Raw genomic sequence first — 27039 nt, forward strand, 5'->3', positions numbered from 1 at the left:
TTTATATTTTTACATTCCTGAAGGAAAAAAACGTCTTTAATTTAGAATTCGTTAGTTTGGTAAAATAATAAAAGAATTATGACAATACAATTAAAAATGAACATGACTTGTTTTGTCATCAACTGGACTATGCTCCACGGCCAACCCAGTCTCGCGAGATATTTTACAATCCCGAGATTACGGCCGAGCATCACGAATACTACAAGGTACAGCTACTTTACTGCTTTTATTTCCTTTCTTTTTATTGAAAATACAACTCGCAAGTTGTACAACTCCAAAGAAACGATGTGAAATTTCACCATTTTTCCCCGAATGGATCGTTTGATCCATTTTAGACCAACTTATCACGACACCGCCGGCACAATCGGTGAATCCTTCGCAATAAGAGCACAATGTTATCCGCGCCTTTTGCTGTCGTCTGAGCTGGCTTAGCCTCCGCGTCTGGACTTTAGCCGCCCGACAAGACCGTCGAGCAGTAGAACTTCCTCAGAACTTGAGAAATGGAGACGTTTTATTATAAGAAGTCAACACAATGCCCTACATTGAAAACTTCCTTTTTTAAAAGCGAGCAACGACACGGCTATTAGCATTAGCTTGGGTCTGAGGCCTACTCAGGAAGCAAGCGCTAGCTTTTATTTTCAAAAACTCCTTATAAGCTGTCAACTCCCGACCAAAACACCGTTCACGTGTAGTACGGTGTACGTAAATGACAAGTGTACTTTTATAACAGGAAAAAAAAATAAACAAACCTTTATTTAAAAATAAAAAGGGACATTTTTTCATACTTACGTATAACCTATAACATTAAGACCGGTCTTTGTCTTGCTTCGGGCTTGGACTTGCAGTCAAGAACCAGAACTTCAGCTTCATTAATGTGAATTTACATAATAAACGGGGTCAAAAATATGATTGTTGCTAACATTCTACTTAATAAATCGTACTTCCTGGTCTTACTGTTATCTTGGCCATGTCTTGCACTCTTGTTTATGTTTTGGTCACAGATATGGTGGTCTTTACAGTAAAATGCCTATTCAAAAATAATATTTTAACGCACTGCCATTGACAGCAATAAACGATGGACTTTTAGTAGTGAGGACCAAACCCCTAAAAAGTGTTTTGAACATTTCTTCAGGGACGTTTTGCAGATCGTAAGAATGTCTCACGGCGCCAACCACGGCAAGCTCCTCCTTCAACGTTTGCATCAGCAGCGGGAAATGGACTTCCTGTGCGACGTCACCATCATGGTGCGAGACGTGGAGTTCCGGGCGCACCGCAACATCCTGGCGGCGTTCAGCAAGTACTTCTCCTCGCAGGCCGAGAAGGGCCAGGACGTCACCACTTTGGACCCGGACAAAGTCAGCCGCTACGCCTTGGAGAAGCTTCTGGAATTCATCTACACGGGACAGATGAACCTGAGCAGGTACAAATCTTTTGTCGTCGTGGTGGTGCGACCTGAGAGAACAAGTGGCATGTCCTTGTTGTTTTCAGCACCAGACAAGCCGCCGTCCGCCGAGCCGCCATTTACCTGGGCATGTCGGACGCCACCAAGTACCTGGAAGACATTTCGCACTTTTCCGAAGTGGGCGAGGCATCCCAGTCCGAGTTGGAGAAGGAGGCGGCCGTCTCCTCGCCTAGCCCCGACTCACCCCCCGGCAATCATTCCCCCGTCCCGCTGTCCATCGTCCCGACGTCGGACGTGTGGGAGTACGAGGACCCCGGAGATCAGGAAAAGCGGGACGGGGCGGAAAAAAATCCGGAGGACCCCGAGAGCCAGACCCCAGACTTGGACTCGACCGTCCCGACCTGCGACCCCCCCGAGCCCGGGAACTCGGCGGGAGAGACCGCCATCCCGGCGGTCCACGCGGCCAGGGGTCGTGGTCGTCGGCGAGGTCGGGGCAGGGGCCGGGGGGGCCGAGGCGGGAGGCCCGGCGCCATCAAGACGGAAGATGACCCCCACGAGGATTCCGACGCCAGCGCCAGGGACGTCGGCGACACGTCGGCCGACTGGAGCCCCTCGCGGGACGAACCGCCCGCCAAGCGTCTCCGCTTCGCCGGGCGTGGGCGGGGCCGGAGGAGGGGGCGGGGCAGGGGGCGGGGCAGGAGCAAAGCCGAGGACGACGAGGACGACTTGAGCGGCGAGGAGGCGGAGGAGGGCGGGGAGAAGGACGGCGAGGACAACTCGCGCTCCTGCATCGAGTGCAACCGCGTGTTCAAGGACGCGGCCAGCCTGCGGCGCCACGAGCAAATCCATGCCGGCCTCAAACCCTTCGTCTGCATCTTCTGCTCCAAGACCTTCAGGCAGGCCACGCAGCTCAAGACCCACCTGCGCACGCACACGGGTAAGAGCCTCACCCACGGGCGTTTCCCACGCGCCGTTCTGACCCGGGACCCGCCCCCTGTCTTCTTTGCCGGCAGGAGAGAAGCCGTTCAGCTGCACCGACTGCGAAAAGTGTTTTGCGCAAAAGTGCCAGCTGGTGGCGCACCGGCGCATGCACCACGGCGAGGAGAAGCCGTACACGTGCGAGCGCTGCGGCTTCAAATTCGCCACCTCTTCCAATTACAAGATCCACGTCAGGTAGCGCGATAATGGCTCTCCCAATACGTGTTAGCGCGAAGCTAACAGTAATGTTCCTCACTCATTTGATAGGATATAAACTTATTTTTTTTCGCCCCCGTTTCCCTCTAGACTCCACAGCGGCGAGAAGCCGTACGTTTGCGACGTGTGCGGCCAGGCCTTCGCCCAGTCCAGCACGCTGACCTATCACAAGCGGCGGCACACGGGCGAGAAGCCGTACCAGTGCGACCTCTGCGGCATGTCCTTCTCCGTCTCGTCTTCGCTCATCGCTCACGCCCGCAAGCACACGGGTAAGCCGTGGCGTCCAAACGCTTGAAACGGGGACCGCCCCTTCCTCTGATTGCCCCCCCCCCCCCCAAACCCCTTTTGGCCTTCCAGGCGAAACGCCGTACAAGTGCAGCCAGCCGCAGTGCGAGAGCAGCTTTGTCACGTCGTCCGAATTGAAGAAGCACATGCGCCGACTTCATCCGGGTGAGTCAGTCGGACGGACGGGCGTCCATTTATTTTTTGTTGATGTATTTCATTTTTTTGGCCCCGCAGACGGAACCAACGGCGTCCAGTGCCTGCTTTGCGGGAATCGCTTCGCCAGCGTGAAAAACATGATCAAACACCAGGAGAAGGCGCACGCCGAAGAAGTTCGACAACACAAAGAAAGAGCGCGCGCCGGTGAGCTAACCCCACTTATCTCATCTATAAATATATTTAATTATACTTCAAATTTGCTAGATATATCTTTCTACCTTTGTTATAGTTTAGTCTTAACGCCAAGTCTACGTAAATCCATTTGCTGGCATATTTAACAAGCTTAAAATATTCAGTCATGTCACTGAACAGTACAGTAAGTACTTGCAGTGTAGTACCAGAAGAGGGCGACAAAGCTGAATTTCTAACTTGTATCAAACTAGCCCAAAAGTCATTTTTGAACAGATTTAAATGGGACTTTGTTTATTGGTAGCGTAACGTAAATTTGGATAAATGCCCTTGAGGGTGTTTTTGGTCGAGATTATGCTTTTCGATGACCGCCTTTTCTTGGCAGTGGTGATGCTGGCGTCCAGTCACCCGGTAGCCTTCGTGCAGAGCAAGCTGAGCAAAGACGGCAAAAGCCTGAGTTCGATCCCCGAAGCCGAGCCTTCCGAGCCGCAACCGGCCGAGCCCCGGGCCGACGGCGAAGGGGGCGGAGCTTCGGCCTCGGCCGCCGCCACCCTGAGCGACACGCTGCAGGAGTTGAAAGTGGAGCCGAGCCACACCCCCGTGGACCGAGGCGACGCGGGAGCCTACGAGGCGGACGCCGTGTCCACCATCAACTCGGAAACGCTGCACGCGCTGGTGGAGCAGCTGAGGCCGCCGTCCTCGCCGGCGCAAAGTCTGGAGCAGATCGTCATCATCCGCACCGTGGACAACACGGAACAGAGTGCCCCGCCCCCACCGCCGCCGCAGTGAGGCGCTTTCATGGGCATAAAAAAACAAAAACAAAAAAGAAGCTCTACTCATTTGTTTGTCTCACTTCTAACGACTGACTACTTTTTACTTCCTTAGCGTCGTACTAGCGAGGACAAACAAACAAAAAAGCATACTAGGACGCCCAAATCCTAACGACGCCCAACGGTCTTTTCCCGTGTGCTCGGACGCTTTTTGGTTGAATGACGGCGTGGCTCTTTTTAAACGTGGCGTTCTTGTACTCCTACCCCTTTGCCCACACTTCATGTTTTTATTTTATTTTGCTCAATACGTGTAGAAATTACGTAGACGTGTAGAGATATTAATTCTCTGATAAATAGAAAAGAAAAACTAACCAGAAAATAAAAAAGTCATCCAATAGAAGTAAATGTGATGGTTGGCCTTTTTTTGTTCGATTTCATGGATGAACATAGTTGTGTTTTTTTTTAACTATCTTTTTTATATATATATTCTACGCAGCATAATATTTTCTAGTCCACAATTAAACATGTCTTTCAATTATTGACCGTTTTTAATGGAAAGAGTGCAGAAAGCAAGCTTTGGCAAAAATACTGGCTAACTAGAGTATTTACATAAAAGTGCGATGAGTGTCTTTGACTGCAGAGATTTGAGAACCAAAGTCACGAATGACAACAGTGCTTTCTGAATACGAACAAGAAATTACTAAGAGAATATATCATCTTATCTTTCACAAGTTCCAAAATCACGATGGCAATTTGACTAAAAAGCATGCACAACTGAAACATTTGAATTTAAACTTCCTTACAACTTTCTGCTGAAAAAACATGTAGATGGCCCTTTGTGATTGACTGGCAAGCACTTTCCCACCAGGTTCTGATAGCGAAGCTGGACCTCTTTCCGACAGGTAACGACTTGTCCATTGTTTGAGGCCGGGTAGCGTCCCGTTGGGCTGTCCACGTCGACTGCCATTTCTAGAACCTCCGTGATCTCTGGACAACTCACCTCCGGTGACGTCGCCTTTTTTCCCAGAGGAACCTTTTCCGCTTGTTCCTCATCCGTTGTCCCTGGACAACCGTTCAAAGACAATTGATTTTTCAGTCTTTTGCATTGGCGTCCCACCATCAACGGTTCTTTGAGAACACCCCTCACCTTCATGTGTCTTCAGTTCACGGCGGCAACACCAATCCTTCGCGATGTAATAGGTGATGCCCACCACACATATGGATAGCAGCGCTCCCAGCATCCCTAAAACAATGTCCCACACTTTGGTATCCCCTGCAAACGCAGATCAAAAACCCCAGTTAGGACTCACTAGTAGATTCTTATGGATTTCTTCCAGATACATCAACTAGCTCGATTGAGATGCTCTCACATGTTTTACTCCACGTAGTTCTTCGACTGCTTTTGGAGGTGCTGACTTCGCAGACGTATTCGCCGTCGCCCATCAGGGGGAGCCAGCTATTGACGCTGAAAAGTTTTGTCTCTGCCTGCTGGAGGACGTTGGAGTTGCTGTCCGGAGTTTGCACCAAAGCGGGCCCGAAGAACCAGCGGATTTGGGGTCGAGGGAAGATTCCCTCCGAGCTGCAAAGCAGTCGGTTGCCTTCAACTTGTCGGATCTGGATCGCCGTGACTGGAGCTTCAAGGCAAACATAACACAAAAACAATTTGAAAGGTCTTCAAGAGGCGAGACCCTTGACGACGATGATGCGACTGCTACGAGGCTCATTATAGCGAGTCATTTAGAGCACATTTTTGCGTTTGATTGGAGCAGAAACAATAGCATTAAGGTCGTTTTCCTGCCAACGTGGGCCCAGACCAGGTCTACCTTCAACGTGGACTTGGATTGTAGACAGGGTGGTTCTGCTGTCGGTTCTCACGTAGCACTGGTACGTCCCGCTATCATCGATGACAACGTTCCTCAGTAACAAAGACGCTTTCCCCTCTTTAAGTTTTTCCTTAAACAGAAAGGTTCTTCCTTGGACGCGTTGGTTCTGGAGGTCCAGTTGGTCAGCGTTTTCTAAGAAGGAGTGAACGTAGACTTGACCCGCTGACATGTGTCGCCAGTGGAGCACCACCACCTCCTCTCCTACGGGGAAGCTTGCCTCAAAGAGGCAGCTCGAGTTCCAACGGCACCAAACGTCTGCAAAACATGGACGTAAATCATCTTTTGAGTACTCTTATGGACTACATATGATATTTGGTAAATAAACTGCATTTGAATAAGGAAAGAGTCTTTTTGCAATGTCATCCTATTTTCAGAGTGACAATTAAAAACAGCTTTTGTAGAATACACCCAAGAGTCAAATGAAATTTATGGATTTATTTACAAGGGATAAAAAAAAGAATCTGACTTGAAATTGATTAATGTAAAGATGTATTTGATTTTAGGTTTCACTTTTACTTTTTCAGGTCCCAAAATAGCATCAATCGTTGTCCCCGTTCATACCTGTCAACCTCGAACCATTTGTGATCTTACCAAATTTTGTTTTCGCCCTTACATATATGTATAAATACATGGAAAATCTTACCACTTTACTTTTTTGTAAAAAATCACGAACATTCTTGACTTGTAAACAGACCAGAAACAGCTGATCAAATGAAAGTAAACATAAACAAGGGAACAGGAAACGGAAATCACATGGTGAAAGTGTTACAAAACGAAATGTTTATCATGATCTTTTTTTTTTAGCCAATCAGAGGCGCCGGTACATATATCACTTGGCAGACATGCGTTTCCGGGAAGAAACAATGGCGGATGGTGAAAAATGGCTAGAAAGTGCCTTAATTTATTTTTTTTTCTCAAAATCACCGTTTAGCGTACCATTTTCATGTGTACAGCGTACCAATATAAAAATGGGCTTTCAGTTGTACCAATTACGGCGAGAACGTACCAGTTGACAGGTATGCCCGTTACTCATCTGACGTCACAAGTTTTAAAGTCACAACGTTATTCTTTATATTATAAAGAATAACGTTGAACAGTAAGAAATATAGAAATGACAAAGAATTGAATTTGGGCCAATGAAGAAAGAAAAGCCAAATTCCTTCTTACCTGCGACCACCATTTGCAATAATAAGACGTCCAGCAGCGAAGCCACCGCTAACATGATCCTATGTTGTCCAATCACCTTCACCTGTTAAACTGAGTAGACAAACTTGACAACCAGCTGTAACCATCCCCAGACTCCGTCCACTAAAAACACTCCTTGCTACTCCCGTGACATAGCATTCTATGTTGTCCAATGACCTTCACCCGACAATGTCAGGAGTGGCTGGATTGCCCCTCCTGGTATGATGTCACGATTATTATCAGCTTTGGCTAATTATTAATACTACGTGACGCGATCGTAACAGACAAACTGAGTAGACAAACTTAACAAACAGCTGTAACCATCCCCAGACTCCGCCCACTAAAAACACTCCTTGCTACTCACTTGAGATAGCATTGGTTTATGATTGACAGCACTACAAATATCATCATGAAGCACAACTTTGTCACTCGTCATGTGTTTTATTTTATTCTACTGAATACATGTACAATACTATTACACTGATAGACAAGGAAAAACTAACCAGAAAATAAAAAGTGATCCATTAGAAGTTATATGTGATGATTGTCCTTCTTTTTGTCGGATTTCATTGATAGACATTGTTGTTGTTTTTACATATTTTTTATTTTTATTTTTTACGTAGCATAACATCTTCAAGTTCACAATTAAATGTATTGTCTTTCAATTATTGACATAGATTTTGATGGAAAGAGTGCTGAAAGCAAGCTATGGTCGGAATACCGGCCTCTTGTGGTTAAACATAGTATTTATTGAGTTCAAAATCAAGTTTCAAAGTCTAGAATGCATTTTGATTGAGATTAAGAAAATCACGCACACCTGAAGCATTTAAATTTCAACTTTGTTGCTATTTTCGGGAATTTAAGAACGTCACTTTTTTGTGCCTGGAATAAACTGGAAGGACAACTTTTATGTGTCTTTTGATGCCTGGAATAAACAAGACAAACTGGTTTTACGGGTCTGATTTTCTTTCATTTTCTCTTTTCAACTCATTCGATTGACGCAACCTTGACTTAAAAATAATCGAGACTGCGTATGAGCGTTTTCTTTCAAAAACATGATAGTTTTAACAACAAGTCCAAATAATGTCATTTTAAAAAGGGAATCTGGATCCACTGCAGCCATTTTCAAGTCCTCCCAGCTGGGCGGTTCGCATTCCACTTTGTCTTGGCGCAAGTTGGCGTGATGGAAATGGCCATTGCAGGATTTGCGATTGTTTTTTTCCCGCATCCCACTTTGTGATTGACTGGCAAGCACTTTCCCACCAGGTTCTGATAGCGAAGCTGGATCTCTTTCCAACAGGTAACGACTTGTCCATTGTTTGAGGCCCGGTAGCGTCCCGTTGGGCTGTCCACGTCGACTGCCATTTCTAGAACCTCCGTGATCTCTGGACAACTCACCTCCGGTGACGTCGCCTTTTTTCCCAGAGGAACCTTTTCCGCTTGTTCCTCATCCGTTGTCCCTGGACAACCGTTCAAAGACAATTGATTTTTCAGTCTTTTGCATTGGCGTCCCACCATCAACGGTTCTTTGAGAACACCCCTCACCTTCATGTGTCTTCAGTTCACGGCGGCAACACCGATCCGTCGCGATGTAATAGATGATGCCCACCACACATATGGATAGCAGCGCTCCCAGCATCCCTAAAACAATGTCCCACACTTTGGTATCCCCTGCAAACGCAGATCAAAAACCCCGGTTAGGACTCCCTAGTAGATTCTTGTGGTTTTCTTCCAGATACATCAACTAGCCCACTTGAGATGCTCTCACGTGTTTTACTCCACGTAGTTCTTCGACTGCTGTTGGAGGTGCTGACTTCGCAGACGTATTCGCCGTCGCCCATCAGGCGGAGCCGGCTATTGACGCTGAAAAGTTTTGTCTCTCCCTGCTGGAGGACGTTGGAGTTGCTGTCCGGAGTTTGCACCAAAGTGGGCCCGAAGAACCAGCGGATTTGGGGTCGAGGGAAGATTCCCTCCGAGCTGCAAAGCAGTCGGTTGCCTTCAACTTGTCGGATCTGGATCGCCGTGACTGGAGCTTCAAGGCAAACATAACACAAAAACAATTTGAAAGGTCTTCAAGAGGCGAGACCCTTGACGACGATGATGCGACTGCTACGAGGCTCATTATAGCGAGTCATTTAGAGCACATTTTTGCGTTTGATTGGAGTAGAAACAACAGCTTTAAGGTCGTTTTCCTGCCAACGTGGGCCCAGACCAGGTCTACCTTCAACCTGGACTTGGATTGTAGACCGGTTGGTTCCGCTGTCGGTTCTCACGTAGCACTGGTACGTCCCGCTATCATCGATGACAACGTTCCTCAGTAGTAAAGATGTGTTCCCCTCTTTGAGTTTTTCCTTGAAGAGCGAGGTTCTCCCCCGGAAGCGTTGGTTCTGGAGGTCCAGTTGTTCGGCGTTTTCGTAGAAGGAGTGAACGTAGACTTGACCCGCTGACATGTGTCGCCAGTGGAGCACCACCACCTCCTCTCCTACGGGGAAGCTTGCCTCAAAGAGGCAGCTCGAGTTCCAACGGCAACAAACGTCTGCAAAACATGGACGTAAATCATCTTTTGAGTACTCTTATGGACTACATATGATATTTGGAAAAAAAACTGCAATTCAATAAGAAAAGAGTCTTTTTGTAATGTCATCCTATTTTCAGAGTGACAATTAAAAACAGCTTTTGTAGAATACACCCAAGAGTCAAATGGAATTTATGGATTTATTTACAAGGGATAAAAAAATGAATCTGACTTGAAATGGATTGATATAAAGATGTATTTGAGTTTAGGTTTCACTTTGACTTTTTCAGGTCCCAAAATAGCATCAATCATTGATTGGTTGATTGGTCCCCGTCTCTCATCTGACGTCACAAGTTTTAAAGTCACAACGTTATTCTTTATATTATAAAGAATAACGTTGAACAGTAAGAAATACAGAAATGACAAAGAATTGAATTTGGGCCAATGAAGAAAGAAAAGCCAAATTCCTTCTTACCTGCGACCACCATTTGCAATAATAAGACGACCAGCAGCGAAGCCACCGCTAACATGATCCTATGTTGTCCAATCACCTTCACCTGTCAAACTGAGTAAACAAACTTGACAAACAGCTGTAACCATCCCCAGACTCCGTCCACTAAAAACACTCCTTGCTACTCACGTGACATAGCATTCTATGTTGTCCAATGACCTTCACCCGACAATGTCAGGAGTGGCTGGATTGGTCCTCCTGGTATGATGTCACGATTATTATCAGCTTTGGCTAATTATTAATACTACGTGACGCGATCGTAACAGACAAACTGAGTAGACAAACTTAACAAACAGCTGTAACCATCCCCAGACTCCGCCCACTAAAAACACTCCTTGCTACTCACTTGAGATAGCATTGGTTTATGATTGACAGCACTACAAATATCATCATGAAGCACAACTTTGTCACTCGTCATGTTTTTTATTTTATTCTACTGAATACATGTACAATACTATTACACTGATAGACAAGGAAAAACTAACCAGAAAATAAAAAGTGATCCATTAGAAGTTATATGTGATGATTGTCCTTCTTTTTGTCGGATTTCATTGATAGACATTGTTGTTGTTTTTATATATTTTTTTTTATTTTTTACGTAGCATAACATCTTCAAGATCACAATTAAATGTGTTGTCTTTCAATTATTGACATAGATTTTGATGGAAAGAGTGCTGAAAGCAAGCTATGGTCGAAATACTGGCCTCTTGTGGTTAAACATAGTATTTATTGAGTTCAAAATCAAGTTTCAAAGTCTAGAATGCATTTTGATTAAGATTAAGAAAATCACGCACACCTGAAGCATTAAAATTTCAACTTTGTTGCTATTTTCGGGAATTTAAGAACGTCACTTTTTTTTGTGCCTGGAATAAACTGGAAGGACAACTTTTATGTGTCTTTTGATGCCTGGAATAAACAAGACAAACTGGTTTTAAGGGTCTGATTTTCTCTCATTTTCTCTTTTCAACTCATTCGATTGACGCAACCTTGATTTTGTTTTTGGTCTGGGGAATTAAAAAAAAATAAGCGAGACTACGTATGAGCGTTTCCTTCGAAAACATCCCCAGACTCCGCCCACTTAAACACTCCTTAACATACTTGAGATAGCATTGGCTTATGCTTGAGAGCACTGAAAATGTCAACATGAAACACAGCTTTGTCACTTGTATCAACGACACATGGATTGTTTTGATTTATTTGCAGGAAATAAAATGAACTCTCCGGTGAGCGGTTAGCGCCTCTGCCTCACAGCTCTGGGGTCCTGGGTTCAAATCCAGGTCGGGTCACCCTTGTGTGGAGTTTGTATGGTCTCCCGGGGCTTGCCTAAGTTTTCTAAGGGTACTCCGGTTTTTTCCCCACATTACAAAGACATGCATGCTAGGCTAATTTTATGCTATATTGTCCCTAGCTATGAGCGATTGGTTGTTTGTCTCCTTGCGCCCTGCGATTGGCTTTGGCGGCCACCAATTCAGGGTGTCCTTCGACCGCCTCAAGCCCAAAGTCAGTTGTGATGGGCTCCAGCACCCCCGTGAACCTAGTGGGGTAAATCGGTAGAAAATGGAGTCTTACAAGACTCGTCTGCTTCGCCTTGGCTTTCGATCACGTCGGCAGCGCTTGCATTTCTTCAGGGCGCAATAAATAATGCAGGGTAAAAACACTGCTAACAATGCTATCACCACCCACAATTCAATGCGCACCGCTCTGGGATGACCTGAAAATGAAGATTGCATTGAAATGACAGTTTTGACAAGAAGTATCTTTCTTTTTTTGTGACACGGGAAGCAGAGTTGCAGCAATCGATCAAGTAAATGAGCCATCCGATTACAATTTCATTTTGCTGAATCAATTGCCCAATAAAAGGGACGTTGTGATGCTAATCTCAAGGGATTTACTATCTATTTTTTTTGGGAGGGAAAATACAGTGCCGTCTGGTGGCAGCGCAGAGTATTACAACTCGTTTACCGGCTTTCTCCTGTGAGCATTTTGGATGAGCAACGTAAGCTACCGGGACCAATTATAACCCGAAAATCATATAAATCATTACGTTTTTAATTTATATCGATGTCTAACGATTTTTTAACTTGCTAGGTGAAAGAAGCGTGCTTTTATGTCGGCGTGAAGAGCTTCGGTCGTCGAACAATGGCTCGGGTAAGCATGACATTTTGTGAAATGAAGCTTCAATGCTAAACAATATAAATTTGTGCTCTAATGTGTCATATATTTGCTAAGCTATTTAGAGTTGCTACGTTGTTTTAGAATTCACGAAAGCCAATTGAGTTACTAGAAGTGTTGACTATTAGTATTATAAAGGTTATAATAATGTTTTCCTGTCATGGTAATGAGCGGTTAGCACGAAGCTAGCGCTAGCTACGAGTAGCTGATTGCTACCAATGCTAGCAGAGTACGCACTACTTGTACTACTAGTAGGGAGTGCTGGTTAATGTGCTTAGTTTTAAGATGTTGTACAATGACATTTGTTTGTATAAAACATGTCTGAGTATACGTTAAAAGCAGTATAAAATGGAAGTAGTATTTAAACATGTAGTATTATACAATGTGATTTTTTGATTATATTTATGGGTGTTAGTTACATTATACAGCGAGATGAATGTGTATGTGAGATCATTATGTATGTTTATGTGATTTACAAATTGTATTTCTTGTAATGTACATGATTTAATCCAATTTTGGGATTTGAGTAGTAGAATTTGCCTTTTTTTGTAACTGCGCCACAAGATGTGCTGGTCAAAATAGGTATTGCAAGCATAAACACTAGTTTCTTTGCCTTTCATCTCCTATTTTTTTTGGTCAGTAGATTAAATATTTGTGAATAGATCCCTCAACGAATTAATAGATGACTGAAATAATTAAATAATTGATCGCTGCAGCTCTAATTGGATCTTACCGTTCTCCGCCAGCCTTAAGAAAACGACGCTAACGCGCGTTTGCGACGCGTTACGCCGAACACACGTGTACTCTCCGCTTCGGTCGGGCGTCAGGTCTCGAAGTTGGATCCCCCCGTCCTCCGACAGGTCCTCCACGTACTTTGCCCAGGCGTCCGCCACGACGTATTTCTGCCCGGCGCGCCTGCTAGCGATAACCTCGCTAGTGTTGAAGGTCCACACGAGGCCGCTTTCGTCGGTCACGGGCGCACACCCGATCCTCTTCGACGTGTCGGAGATGTTCAAAGCTGGAAATGGAATTGAGTTCAGATTCAGGCCACGGTTCACATGACGACGATCCGAAGTTAAATGGCGAGCGTGTTGCTTTTTATAAGCAGTGGCGCCACCTACTGTTCCGGAGTACGCAAGTCTGACGCCAACCGAAAGGATTGGGTGGAGTTTTTTAGCGATTTGGTCTCTTTTACCCCCGTTATGGCGCAAACCACCCCTGGTTTAGAAAGTAGAACATCTCACTTGTCCTCCTCCACGTCCCCCTGCTGGCGGTCCTGGTCGTGTTGACGTCGCAGACGTATTCCAAGTCGCGTTCGGCGTGAATAGCCACGTACCCGACCACGCCGTATAGCAGCGTGGTCTCGTTTTGGAGAACCTTGACGTTTCCGCGGAGAATTGCGAGGGGCAACGTGGGTCTTGTGGTCCACGTCAGTTGGGGTTCGGGGTAGGATTCCCCTGAGTTGCAGACCAGTTTCTTGTTTAATTCTTCAATCTGGATGGTGACTGGAGCTGGAAAGTAGAAAGTCAAGTCAAATATAAATGTTTTTTTGTTGTAATTTATAGAAAGATTGTTTTAACAGTGACATTTTGTTTCTCCATTGACTTAACATTGTGCCAATGGAATTAGGTAACAAATATTTAAAGGAGTATTGTAGTATTTTGTATATTTTGTGAAAGTTTTTTCAGCTAATGTTCTAAATAAAAGACGCAGTTAAATCTCAGTCTAGTCAGATTGAATTCAAAAACGGACACTTGAGTCTCACCTTCCACGTGGAGTTGAAAGAAGAACTCTGATTGGCTGGCCAGAGTGGCCACGGCGCACCTGTAGCTTCCCTCATCTCCGACCACGACGTTCTTCAACAGCAGTGATGCGTTGCCCTCACGGAGCTTCTCCTTGAACAGGGAGGTTCTACCTCTGAAGCGCCGGTCCTGATTGGCCAGCCGGTCGGCCTCGTCGTAGAAGGAGTGAACGGTCGCTTCCTCCTCGGACAGCCGCAACCAGCTGACTACTAAATCATCTCCCGCGGGATAGGTCGCCTCTAAAACGCAGCTGCTATTCCAGCGACACCAAACGTCGAGATCTACAAAAAAAACAGAGTAAAAATTGTAATTTACCATTTCAAAAGGTCAAGAGGTCAGTGAGTAATGGTATCCTCATTTGCAGATTTTTGTCATTTGAGATGGAAGAGGCAAAGACATTTATTGGTTAAAAGGAATTTTGTAAGAATTTTCAAGGGAGTGTCCACCACGCCACCAAATATGGGCGGTGCTTTGAATTTGGCTGCTTAAGTGGGAGTCGGCACGAGTTGAACGTTAGAGTACAAATCAGTTTGCAAATGGAAGGAGTACTTATATAAGGAATACTTACTCAAAAGTTACATATCTACAATCTGGATAAAACTAAAACAAGAAGAAAGAAGTAGAATTGTCTCCTACCTCCTCCATTGGCCAAATTCCACAAAAAGGTGGCGAGCACCACGCCCAACGCAGGCATCCTAGATTTCATTACCATGCGGTCGAACAGAAGCAAAAGTCCGTCGGGTCAAGCGGCGTTCCGTGCGTTTGTCTCGGAAGGAGTCCAGTCTGGAAATCCCGGCTTTTACCTTCCTCGGAGTTCTCTCGTGAGAGTGTGCGCCCAGGAAAGCTGTTTGAGGGAGGGACTTCTTGCATTCTACTTTGACTCCGCCCACGCAAGCACGCATGTGTCTTATCTCTGCTCAGAGACATTGAGGATGTCAAACCGGTTGGCCATTTTCTTTTGGAAGTAATTTGCGCTTTTTTTTAAGCAAATGTGGGCATTATTTTGTGGAGCAATTTTGTGTAGGACATTTTTGTAGGGAATTTTTGTAGGACATTTTTGTAGGATATTTTTGTAGTATATTTTTGTCGGAAATCTTTGTAGGAAACTTTTGTAGGAAATTGTTGTAGCAATTTTTTGTAGCAAATTTTTGAAGCGAATTTTTGTAGGAAATTGTTGTAGCAAATTTTTGTAGCAAATTTTTGTAGCAAATTTTTGTAGCAAATTTTTGTAGCAATTTTTTGTAGCAAATTTTTGTAGCAATTTTTTGTAGCAAATTTTTGTAGCAAATTTTTGTAGCAATTTTTTGTAGCAATTTTTTGTAGCAAATTTTTGTAGCAAATTTTTGTAGCAAATTTTTGTAGCAAATTTTTGTAGCAAATTTTTGTAGCAAATTTTTGTAGCAAATTTTTGTAGCAAATTTTTGTAGCAAATTTTTGTAGCAAATTTTTGTAGCAAATTTTTGTAGCAAATTTTTGTAGCAAATTTTTGTAGCAAATTTTTGTAGCAAATTTGTGCAAAATTTTGTGTAGCAAATTGTGTAGCAAATTTGTGCACATTTTTTTGTCGCAAATTTGTACACAATTTTGTGTCAAAAATTTCTGCACAATTTCATGTTGCAAATGTGTGTAGCAAATATTGTGACGAGCACAAATCATTTTCTAGACGCACCATTTTGTTTTGGCTGACCTTAATTGTCTATGCCTCAAATGTGGCCTTCTCAAAGTCCCATGTTGACATTGACGGATCCCCCCCTGGCCCCCACCTCCCCCCCACGGAGAAGACACGAGGTCAGCCGTCACGAGTTGAAAATGTTGCCGTTGTCTCTGGCCCGGTCGACTGACGTAGGCAGAGAGGATAAAGAAAACATTCCGAGCCGAGCGAGTTAAGGCATCCACTCGGCCCGCCGCATTCCACTTTGGCCTCTTTTCGCACAAAAACATCTGGTTTGAATTTCTCCCTTGTGTGGCAACATCTGAAAACACGGTGACGAAAACAGACTTTTTCTTATGGGAATCTGTTTAAAAAAAAACTTAAAAACATGGAAACATTCAACAGCTGTGTCCAAAAGTTCAGCAAGGTTCTTATCCTGGAATTTCAATCCCATTCCTTCAATTACAGTTCTTTCTGTTTTTACAAATTGTGTTTACATAGTCCAGTGTGTGTGTGTGTATGTGTGATGGGAGGGGCGGAGTCAGGAGAGCCCCGATTGGCTGTTTCATCTTGAGGGAAAATGCGTACTGGCCGGGTCTGAAAAGACACAAAAATCTTCTTAAAAAATACATCATGTATGAGTATTCTGGTGTAATAATGCAGTACATGTGATCTAAAAAAACATTTGGATTTCTTCTCTAGAACTGTGACTGTTTTAACTGCGGCAGCACAATAGCACCATCTGGTGGCCGCGAAAAGTATCACTTTATTCTCGTAATTTTTGTACCTTTGACCGAATTCAGCTCCGTCTCTTCCTCCACGTCACGCGGCAAACCCTTGGCCGTATTTCCTGCGAAAGACATGGACACTTAGTTTGTGAGGGTATCGCCCACCCACCCACGCAAAACCCACCTCTCAGCTTCAAGTAGACCACCATGGCCACTAACGCCAGGGCCGCCACGGCCGCCACCAGGCCCACGATCCACCAGTGGGACGTCTGCGCCACGCCACGACTAGCTGCGGAGTTCAGGTCAAACGGTCAGAACCAGGGCCGAGCCTCTGGCGCCCCCCGGTGGCCTCACCGTCGGGCACGTGGATGGCCACGTCGCTGCGCTCCGAGTGCGTGTTGTACGGCATGGCGAAGACGCAGCTGTAGGTGCCCTCGTGGCTGGCATGCTGGGGCGCCATCAGGCGTAGCGAGCCGTCCCCAAACGGGACCCGGAAGCCGTCCAGCTCCACGTGGCGCTCCCAGGCGGGCGCCGACACGCTCCGGCCCGAGCGGCTGTCGTAGGTCAGGATGGAGGCCGGGTCCTCGCCGTTGGAGAAGCTCCAGCGGAGGGTGGGGCCGTTCAGGTAGGGCGGGGCAAAGCAGGGGATGGTCAGGTCGTGACCTTCCTTCCCTGTTATTGCTGCCAAAGATGGATTAGAAGTCAGCGTCAAACCCAAGGGAAGACTTTTCCCCCTATTGTCCCCCTCTCTGACGGATTCCAGTCCAGAAAGTCCTGGGTCAGGGTCTGGAGAAAGTGTTCTGGTCCTCGGTGGAGGTTTTAACCGTGCCACAACAAAGTACTACCGTATTTACTCGCATATCAGCCGCCCCTGAATGTAAAAATCACGGAGTAATGGTTGTTTTCTTACTGCAAAACAAAAAACTAACAACAAACAAGTCATTTTTTGGAGTTACAAATTCGGCTTATATGCAAGAAAATAGGGTCATTTTCCTTCTGTCCTATTAGCCGATATAGCACTGTTATTTTGTGTCTTACCCCTTTCCCGCAAAGAGGACGTCCACGTGGGGCCCCCATAGGAGGTGCTGACTTTGCAGATGTAGATGAGATCCGGCTGTCCTTTGAGAACCCTCAGCTTGCTGTCGGCCGTGTAGAGCCCCCGTTTGTCGGCTAGCATGCGCGTGACCGGTCGCAGGTCCTCGAAAGTGGGCGGTTCCGTGGCCCAGGTCACTCTGGGCGGCGGAAACACGTCCCGCACCGTGCACTTCATCTCCTCGTAGCCGCTTAGCCGCGACACTTCCAGGGACAGACCTCGGACTGGCGCTACAAAATAACGATAGTTTTGATTCTTTTGTCTTTTTTTGAAGGTACGCGGGACCCTGAAACCTTACCCTCCACTTTTAAGACCACCCTGGCTTCGTGCTCCCCCCACGCCGAACGCACGTGGCAGCGGTACGTGCCGCGGTCCTTGAGTCCCGCCTCCTGGAGGACCAGCGTGGCGTTGCCGTCCTCCGCCGTGGCCGGGAACGCCCCGGCCGGCATGGCCACGTCCTGTCGGAACCAGCGGACGCTGGAGTTTGGCGCCGGAGGGAACGTACAGGGGAGGTGGCACTGCTCCGACACCACGCAGGTCACTGTTTCATCTGGAACGCAAAGTCAAGGTACAAAACAAAGTTTTGCATTATACGTTATCTTCTATCTGTAATTGAACTGAATGCATTTTATTGTCATTAGACAAGTCCAATAAGAAGTCAAAGGTCACCAAGGTTGAATTTGACTCTACATCTAATATTTGAGACCTTTTTTTATGGCCAACTACAAAGTGGGACCTCACTAGCAACTCCAACTCAGCTGCGATATTTTCTTGTCCACAGGAGGGAGACATACATCACCCTTTTGCTCTCATTGAACGCCACTACAGTAATTGTATGCCTTGATTTACAACTTCCGAACTCATGACGCAATGATATTGTACATTTCACAACCCAGTTGTTAGTGACACGCATTCCGGGCTCGAATTCTTCCTCCTCACAGCTTGCTTGGTCACTTTTCTTTCCAACTATGACCAGGGATTTCTCGGGCCCCAATATGAGGAAGTGGAGCACATACTCATATTTTCCGGTAGCGGAGCGAAGGCGTACCTTGCATACGAACGACTCGTGTTTTTTTTTTGTCCGCCCTCCCCGAGGCCGTTAAATCAGGAACCGACTCCCTCCCCGACCAATCCCGGACGTTCCCGTCATTCCGCAGAATAGACGCTAGCAAAGCGCTGACTCACTTGGCTCGCTTGCAGGCTCATGTTAGCAAAACCAAAACAAAACAAAAATAACTCTAATGAGTCGACATGCTCTTTCGGGGCAAGAGGGGGTCAGTGTTCACCCCCCCCCCCCACCCCTGGAGCCGGCGACCTGTCCCGGCAGGTTCCAGCTGATTTATTGGGACATTTGCTAACCGAGCCACGTCCAATTTTTGACATTTCAAATTGTATGCGTCATGGTAAAAAAAAGTGACGTGGATATTGAAAACTGCGGAAGTCTAGACTTTTGTTTTGAAGGAATGAACATCGACTCTTAAAAAACGTTTCAGTTAGGACACGGGTGTCAAAGTGGCGGCCCGGGGGCCAAATCTGGCCCTCTGCATCATTTTGTGCGGCCCGGGAATGTCAATCATGACTTTTTAGGATTAATTTATAGTATAGTATAGATGTATATTAAATTTCCTGATTTTCCCCCTTTAAAAAAACGTCATTTTTTAATCAATTTTTTGAGTTTTTAGTTCAAAAATCATTTTGTAAAATCTGAAAATACATATAAAAATTTTTATATCTATAAAAAAAGGGAATATTCAGGGATTTTAATCCAATTCTTTTAATTCATTTATAAAAAAATGTAAATATGAATATGAAAATACCATAACTTAGCTGAAAAGTAACAATATGGAGTAAAATACCAGCATTTATGCTCTAAAATTAGCTAATTACATGAAAACTAAATCATACAGAAAAAAAACTAATGTCAGATTCTAAATGAAAGACCCTAAAGTGCACAAAATGACTTGGAAAAAGTCACCATTTTTCTTAAACCGGCCTCAAGTTTAAGAGCTTCAACCCAGAAATGTGATCCAATCGGCTCACTTCCCTCGGGGAAAGGTTAAAAGGGACAAAGACGTTTTTGTGTCTCACCTGCCACGCCGGCCACGGCGCCGATCCCCAACGCCAAGTAGATCCAGATCCAAAAGTACGCCGACATAGTTTTCCCCCTCTTTTGGTCAGCTTCAGTCCATGTTCTCAGCGGACCGGTCCGCTTCAGGTTTTTTTACGCTGTTCCGTCGTCCCCCACCAAAACTAGAAAAATGGAGCAGGAAGGCGTAATTACAGAGCGGTTCTGGCGGATGCGGACTCGGGGAGACGTGAACGTGACGAGACATGTGGTCGTGCGGGTTTTTTTTTTGAAAGCGGGGACATTTTGGCTTCTTTTCATCACTTCCAATTCGGGGGGCCCCCCTCGCCAAATTCTTTCTTTTGACATCTCTCCGCCGTCCGACAGCTCGTCACGCGCCGACGCTAAAATAGATTAAGCGCGTTGACGGATGCTCCGTTAAAAGAAAGTGTAAACTTTGCAGCTGCCGACGTGATAACATTGGCGACCCCGAGTCCTCGTGATTGACAGGGACCAGTCCAGTTAGTGCAAAAAGTCAAGTACAAGTGGCTGGGATGTTGTTTTTTTAAGAATTGAGTAGTAGTATATGTTGTAGTACCGGGACGACAATCTAGACTCTATCCAGATTTGGCCAGAAATTGGGGATCACAGACCAAGACTTGTGCTAAATGGACCATGTGGGCCGGACCATTTTAGATATAATATTTAGATATTTTTTTAAATAAATAGATTAAAAGAAGTGGATTAAAAGCCCTGAATATTACGTTTTTTGATAGATCCAAAACACTGTTTATTTTAGATTTTTTAAATATATTTTTAGGTTTTACAAAATGATTTTTGAACTAAAAACACAGAAAAAATGGATTAAAAATGACAATGATTGATTTCAAAGGGGGAAATCAGGAAATTGAATATACATCTATGCTCTTCATTTGAATTTGATCCAAAAACAGAAACTCATGATTGACTTTTTCGGGCCGCTCAAAATGATTCGGCGAACCAGATTTGGCCCCCGGGCCGCCACTTTGACACCAGTGACTATAAATGTAGATTTATAATTTTCATTTGAATTTGATCCTAAAACAGAAAGTGATTGACTTTCTCGGGCCGCACAAAATGATGTGACGGGCCACATTTGGCCCCCGAGCCGCCACTTTAACACCTGTTCTTTAGGGAGTCCAAACTAGGATATAAACCCAACTAGGGTTTACCCCAATTCCTAAAACACTGGTCTTACATGAAACCAAGACCACAATGGAGTCTGAGATTTGGATCAGAACCCCAGAAATGATTCCAGGACTCGGACTTAATATTCCAATGTTGTCATCAACCCTTTTACAAGCGGAGAGAGAGAGACTGACCAGATCTTTATCTTATAAATCCACCCAAGCGAAAAGAACCAACTTTTCCAACATTTAGCACGTTAGCCATCCCAAATTAGCATCCAAAAAGTCTTTTAAGTGACACATTTGTGAAGGAGGCCTCTCAAAAAAGACCAATCCATCCTTTTCAGATGACTGAAACATGTTAGACGATGTTGAACAATTATGGGAACTTACGCAGAGTTGAAGTGAAGTTTGTCGCTCCCAAAAAAAGAAAATTACGACGGACGGACGGATGGAGCTTGTCTAGCCCAACAGGTTATTTGGAGAATGAGACAGACGGCTGCTCACTACGGACGGCCACACTCGCACGCACACACGTTTTGTACACGCACATGCACACGCACACACGTCCAATGGGCGGAGCCTGCTCGGGTGGACACACCCACCCGAGCTTTGTTCAAATGTCAAAGGAGGGGGTTTGTTTTCAAAGTGCTTGTTAACTTATTAACCCATTCAACTTGAATGTGTTTTATTCATTCAGGTTTTTGACAGCCTTGGACGTCCAATCTGTTTGAATGGGGAAGGATGGACGGCATTTGATGCTATTGGCTGGGATGGATCAGCAATAAAATGAGGTACAGTATAATTACTGGGATGTAGACCCAACATGGCCGCCATAATCCAAATATTGCAAAGTAGGCTCACCCCTATTATAACTTTTTTTTGTTAGTTTCACATTTTTAGGAATTTAAAATAATGTTTTTAATAATTAGCAGAAAAAAATGTGAAATAGTGAATAAGCGATAATTGAGGGATCACTGTAATTAAAAAGTTTTTTTTCTGACTCTCACTAGGGTCGCAGGGGTTGCTGGAGCCAGTTTGACTTGGGCACAGAGGTGTGGTAGACTCTGAATTGGTAGCCAGCCAATGAGAGGGCACCAGGAGACAAACAAGCAATCAATCATAGCTGGGGGCTATTTTGAGGTGTCCAATCAGTCTAGCATGCCTGTCTTTGGAATGTGGCAGGAAACCGGAATAACCGGAGAAAACACAAATTCCACACAGGTACACTGACTGACCTGGGTTTGAACCCGGGACCCCTGAACTGTGTGACCGATGCCTTATCCACTTATCCACCCGGATGCCCTAACATACAATTAAATATTTTAAAATAATTGTTTTTTTTTCTCCAAATGATGATCTTTTTGAGAAACCACGCCCACCCAGTGCCGAAAAAAAGCAAAAATTGCCTTTTTATGACTCTTAGAAAGTCCTCCTAGTGGCCAAACACAGCAACTACAAGCTAAATTCCCATTCCCCCCCCAAAAAAATTACTTTTGCCGATTGAAAATGGAGATTAATCATCCCATCAGGGCGAGATGACACCTCCCGATTGGCACGTGCCTTCGGGATTAGATTTCTCCAGAGGTATCGGCGGGATTAGCGGGCCAGGACGCAATTTTTCATTTTCGCCCCGAGAAAAATCGGAAAACGCCGTGCGAACAGGTGCTACATTTCTGTTCTGTGTGTGTGTGTTTGGGTTTGTGTGTGTTTGTAGGTTAGCCAAAGATTGCTGGTTTTAAGAGGATTATCTCAGCGGAATTAGTGTCATTCCTCTATCGTGGGGAGAAACGTTTTGATATCGATTTTAATCAGAGACAGGACCGGACCGGAGAGTAGAGGAGAGGAAGGACGGCAAGGAATGGCGACCATGCGGTGGAAATGAGAAGGAGGAGAAGAAGAAGAAGAAGAGGAAGAAGAGGAGTGGGCCCTTGCACCCAGAGATGAAGGTGGACCTTTTGACCTGCTTGACTGCCGCCGCCCTGCTGGCAGCCGCGCTCGGAGGAGGAGGAGGACGTGGGTCGGGACGGCGGAGGCAGAAGGAGGTCTTCCTGGGAGAGAAGAGCAAGTTCAAGTTTGGAGGGTGAGCCACACTCATTCTTGGAAAGATAGATTTGCAATTTACAAGTCAAAATATGTCAAAATTGAAGCTTTTTGGGGTTCATTTAACATTAAAATTGTCTCAGAAATGTATGGATGCATTCACAAAAAAATTACTGGGTAACGGGTAGCCAGATGTGGCTCAGGAGCCATGGGTTCCTGCTCTAATCCAGTAGAACAATGAAAATTGTCTTTCCAGTGTTTTAAATTTTCATTCCCGTGTATTTTTTGGACTTCATATTTTCTACAAATCTATTTTCTTTTTAAAAAATCATAAAGAACCCCCCCCAAAAATGATAATAAAGGGATTTTTCCGCTTTTTCAGACGTATCGACTACAAACTGAAGAGGCAAGACAGCACCAAAACGCTGCTGATCAAAAGCGAGCAGCTCCTCCGCATCGAAGAGCACGACTTTGCCATGCGACCCGGCTTCGGAGGTACGATCAGAAAAAGCCACGTCCAAACGCGCTCGTTGACCCAGATTTAAGGCTCGTGCGTCCACTTGAGGATAGCGTGTTCTGGCGTGTGGCTATTGTGCCAGTCGGGGGGTCGTGCGCCCTAATCTGGATTATATTCCCGCTACGGAACAGATGGAAACAAAAGTGACGTGGCAAATCGTGACCCAATACGCGACGGGCGGGCGCTCACCTGCCTGTAGCACCCGCGTTTAAACAAAAGATTCTATGACGGAAAAAAACAACTATGACGTCATTGGTCTTGAATTTTTGGACAGAAAAGTGAGTTAAACTCGCAATTCTGGGGTCAAGGGTTAGTCCTCACTTGCGTGGGTTTTCTTTGGGTGCTCCCATTACCGAAAAACATGCATGCTAGGCTAGCTAATTGAACAAATTGGCTAAATTTAGCTATGAATGATGAGTTGTTTGTCTACTCTTCCCCTGCCATTGAATAGGGAGGTCTTCTGCCAGGCTCCGGCACCCCCACACTATGACCCTGGTGAGGATAAATGATTCAGAAATGGAAGAGTCAAAGTTGGTAGTTAAAAAAAGTGAAGTAATGATGCATATTGAAGGAAGGCAAGTTTTGTTTGGCTAAATGAAGGCCCATTGAAAAGAGAGCATGAGTCAGCGTTTCCCGGGCGGTAGCCGTCGTCGTGACGACGCCCTCTGCGGGAGCTTTTCGCAGCCTCATTAAACAAAGTGTTTATCCAGCGGCTGCCACGCTAACGTTAGCTCAGGTGGAATTAAATCTCGCCGTAGGAAACGCAAATGCATCAATTGATACAAAGCTATGGTGATGAAAGAAAATTGAAAATCAATCAACAGTAAAGATTAGTAGTGAGTCAATATAAAGGAAAAGATGTCAAAGTCCTTGATTGAATTCAATGAATGGCTTAGACCACCGGTGTCAAAGATAAGGCCCGCGGGCCAAATGGGGCCCGCCGCAACATCCAAATAATGGCGATATAATTTTTTTTTCTCCAATTGTCAGGAGCCGCCATCCCAGTGGGCATCGACGTGCAAGTGGAGAGCATCGACAGCATCTCCGAAGTCAACATGGTGGGTTTCTGCGACCCTCAAAACTTAAGCAAATCCATCTTTTTTCTAATTTTTTGTGTGTGTTTGCAGGATTTTACCATGACGCTGTACCTACGCCACTACTGGAAGGACGAGCGTCTGTCCTTCCCGTCCCGCAACAACCGCAGCCGCACGTTTGACTCGCGGCTGGTCAAGAAGATCTGGGTGCCCGACGTTTTCTTCGCCCACTCCAAGCGTTCCTTCATCCACGACACCACCATGGAGAACATCATGCTGCGAGTCTACCCGGACGGGAATATCCTTTACAGTGTCAGGTCAGGCATACCCACAAAAACATAACAAAAAAACACTCTTTTTGAGCCTTCTCTTGTATACTTACATTTTTAAAAAAATGGGGGAGATAGAGGACCAATCACAGCTAGCGTTAGCAATTGTTTTCTTGTATACTTAGATTTAAAAATAAATATAATGTTGAAAAATTGGGGAGACAGAACACAAACAATCACAGCTAGCGTTAGCAATTGTTCACTTGTTTACTTAAAAGTGCTCTAGCAGCTAGCCTAGCATAGCTGCTTACCCAGAGCAAACAACCTGGGATCGAACCCTCCACAGCTAAAGTTTACGACCCCCACCCAAATTTAAAAAAAAAAAAAACATCTCCATCCTTCCCACCCGAAATTAGCTTCCCGGTCGCCACGGCAACCCCCGCTTAAAGGTCACCCCAGCACTGAATACTTTTCTACCCGTGGTGCTTTCAGGGTCACGGTGACGTCTCTGTGCTCCATGGACTTCAGCAGCTTCCCGCTGGACACGCAGAACTGCTCGCTGGAGCTGGAAAGCTGTGAGATGCGCGGCAAAAAACGAAAAAACAAGCCCACCCTTGGGTAAATACGTCAAAGCGCCTTGCGCTTCACAGATGCCTACAACGAGAACGACCTGATGCTCTACTGGAAAAACGGCAACGAGTCGCTGAGGACCGACGAGATGGTTTTGTCTCAGTTCTTCGTGGAGCACTTTCATCCCTCCAGCGGATTGGCTTTCTACAGCAGTACAGGTCTGCCGCCGACCAAAAATTGCCAAAAGGGCGGGGTTAAGCGTTTTTTTTTTTTTTTGATTGTTGACTTTGCCAGGTTGGTACAACCGTCTGTTCATCAACTTCCTCCTGCGGCGGCACATCTTCTTCTTCATGCTGCAGACGTACTTCCCCACCATGTTGATGGTGGTCCTCTCTTGGGTCTCCTTCTGGATCGACCGACGGGCCGTGCCGGCCCGCGTCTCTCTCGGTGGGCGGGGTCTAAAAACAAAACTTTTTTAGAGTGGTTCTCAGGCCGCTTTAACGTCAACTTGATTTCATTTTGGCCGGACCATTTTAGATATAATATTTAGTTGTTGATTTTTTTATAAATTGATTAAAAGCCCTGAATATTCATTTTTTTATAGATCTAAAACAATGTCTATTTGAGCTTTTTTAATATATTTTTAGATTTTACAAAAATATTTTTGAACTAAAAACCCAGAAAAAAATGGATTAAAAAATGACTTTTATGATTTAAAAAGGGGAAAATCAGGAAATGTAATATACATCTATACACTGACATGTGTGGCCTAGCTGGCGGCCATCTTGGGTGTGGCAACCGACGTTTGGAAACAAGCTAACACGTCGGCATGTTGTTTTTTGCGCAGGTATCACCACGGTGCTCACCATGTCCACCATCATCACCGGCGTGTCGTCGTCCATGCCGCAGGTGACCGACTCCGCCCCCCTCTCGCCATCCCGCCTCTCCCGCTTGCCGCCAATCACCCGCGTGCGCCCGCCTTTTCAGGTGTCCTACGTCAAGGCGGTGGACATCTACCTGTGGACCAGCTTCCTCTTCGTCTTCCTCTCCGTCATCGAGTACGCGGCGGTCAACTACTGCACCACCCTGGAGGAGATGAGGAAGATGAGGAGAGGGAAGGTGAAGAGCGAGAACCGACCATAGCGCCCCCCCATAGGGCAAACGAGCAAACGTGTGCGCGGCTTTTCCCAGCTCCCGTCCACGTTCGACGCCAGCCGGGCCATGGCCTTCGACGGCTGCTTCCACGACAACGACGTGGAGCTGACGCCGTTTTCCCGCCCGGGCGTGGCCTCGGAGTGCCCGCCGCCGGAGCCCCGCCCCCCGGAGGGGCTGCGACTGCGGCGGCAGCGGTCGCTGCGCGAGAACGTGGACCTCCTGCTGAGCAACAGCTACATGATCGACTCGTACTCCCGTCTGGCCTTTCCGCTTTCTTACCTCCTTTTCAACACCATCTACTGGAGTCTCTACTCCTGAAACTTGGAATTTGGCGATTCTTTTAGCCTCCACAAGAGGGCGCAGGCGCACGAACTCGCTCTAATCTACGAAATTTGTTTTCCATTGTTTATATGAATTTGAATTTGTCATTTACAGTTGCAATATTTTCTATGATAACCCTTTTGGCTGCCATTGAACGCAATAAACGTCCAATCTAATTAAAATATATTATTCATTCCCTTCCTTCTCTGATTGAGTTAATTGCAGTAATTCATACTCTTTATTGCAACTGGATGTGATGTTTTTTTTGTGAACAGCCGCTACAAAATAAAAATAAACATTTCCATAAGTCAACCATTGTCTGTTGTTTTGATTACCCATAAGACACAATTAATAAAAGAGATA

General features: G+C 45.5%; 5 protein-coding genes across 5 annotated transcripts; 2 read left to right on the top strand and 3 right to left on the bottom strand.

Annotated features, from left to right (window-relative positions):
• Positions 1–126: 126 nt before the first annotated feature.
• LOC144209278 (uncharacterized) lies at positions 127–4310 on the top strand. Its single transcript, XM_077735493.1, has 8 exons — positions 127–206; positions 1133–1420; positions 1489–2339; positions 2416–2575; positions 2687–2865; positions 2954–3046; positions 3116–3241; positions 3612–4310. Exons 1-8 carry the CDS (start codon positions 130–132, stop codon positions 4013–4015), a joined length of 2178 nt encoding a protein of 725 aa, XP_077591619.1. The 5' UTR covers positions 127–129; the 3' UTR covers positions 4016–4310.
• Positions 4311–4525: 215 nt separating this feature from the next.
• LOC144209938 (uncharacterized) lies at positions 4526–10305 on the bottom strand. Its single transcript, XM_077736509.1, has 10 exons — positions 10055–10305; positions 9286–9600; positions 8833–9096; positions 8610–8735; positions 8193–8524; positions 7047–7128; positions 5820–6134; positions 5367–5630; positions 5144–5269; positions 4526–5058 (listed from the first exon to the last, which is right to left on the bottom strand). Exons 1-10 carry the CDS (start codon positions 10107–10109, stop codon positions 4796–4798), a joined length of 2142 nt encoding a protein of 713 aa, XP_077592635.1. The 5' UTR covers positions 10110–10305; the 3' UTR covers positions 4526–4795.
• Positions 10306–11269: 964 nt separating this feature from the next.
• On the bottom strand, positions 11270–14908 carry LOC144209968 (uncharacterized). Its single transcript, XM_077736551.1, has 5 exons — positions 14701–14908; positions 14028–14345; positions 13507–13773; positions 12996–13280; positions 11270–11801 (listed from the first exon to the last, which is right to left on the bottom strand). Exons 1-5 carry the CDS (start codon positions 14774–14776, stop codon positions 11656–11658), a joined length of 1092 nt encoding a protein of 363 aa, XP_077592677.1. The 5' UTR covers positions 14777–14908; the 3' UTR covers positions 11270–11655.
• A 1161-nt stretch (positions 14909–16069) lies between these two features.
• On the bottom strand, positions 16070–21302 carry LOC144209839 (CD276 antigen-like). The gene is made up of 8 exons (XM_077736373.1): positions 21161–21302; positions 19625–19786; positions 17835–18086; positions 17482–17766; positions 16798–17124; positions 16628–16732; positions 16503–16565; positions 16070–16312 (listed from the first exon to the last, which is right to left on the bottom strand). The coding sequence occupies exons 2-8, from the start codon at positions 19689–19691 to the stop codon at positions 16281–16283; spliced, it is 1131 nt and encodes a 376-aa protein (XP_077592499.1). The 5' UTR covers positions 19692–19786; positions 21161–21302; the 3' UTR covers positions 16070–16280.
• On the top strand, positions 17816–26988 carry LOC144209838 (gamma-aminobutyric acid receptor subunit rho-3-like). Its single transcript, XM_077736372.1, has 13 exons — positions 17816–18104; positions 21468–21561; positions 21781–21991; positions 22583–22850; positions 23193–23305; positions 24318–24385; positions 24455–24678; positions 25123–25205; positions 25281–25418; positions 25495–25647; positions 26048–26109; positions 26188–26319; positions 26392–26988. Exons 4-13 carry the CDS (start codon positions 22711–22713, stop codon positions 26671–26673), a joined length of 1395 nt encoding a protein of 464 aa, XP_077592498.1. The 5' UTR covers positions 17816–18104; positions 21468–21561; positions 21781–21991; positions 22583–22710; the 3' UTR covers positions 26674–26988.
• The last annotated feature ends 51 nt before the right edge of the window (positions 26989–27039 follow it).

The sequence above is a fragment of the Stigmatopora nigra genome, chromosome 16, assembly GCF_051989575.1.
Source record: "Stigmatopora nigra isolate UIUO_SnigA chromosome 16, RoL_Snig_1.1, whole genome shotgun sequence".
NCBI lineage: Eukaryota > Metazoa > Chordata > Actinopteri > Syngnathiformes > Syngnathidae > Stigmatopora > Stigmatopora nigra.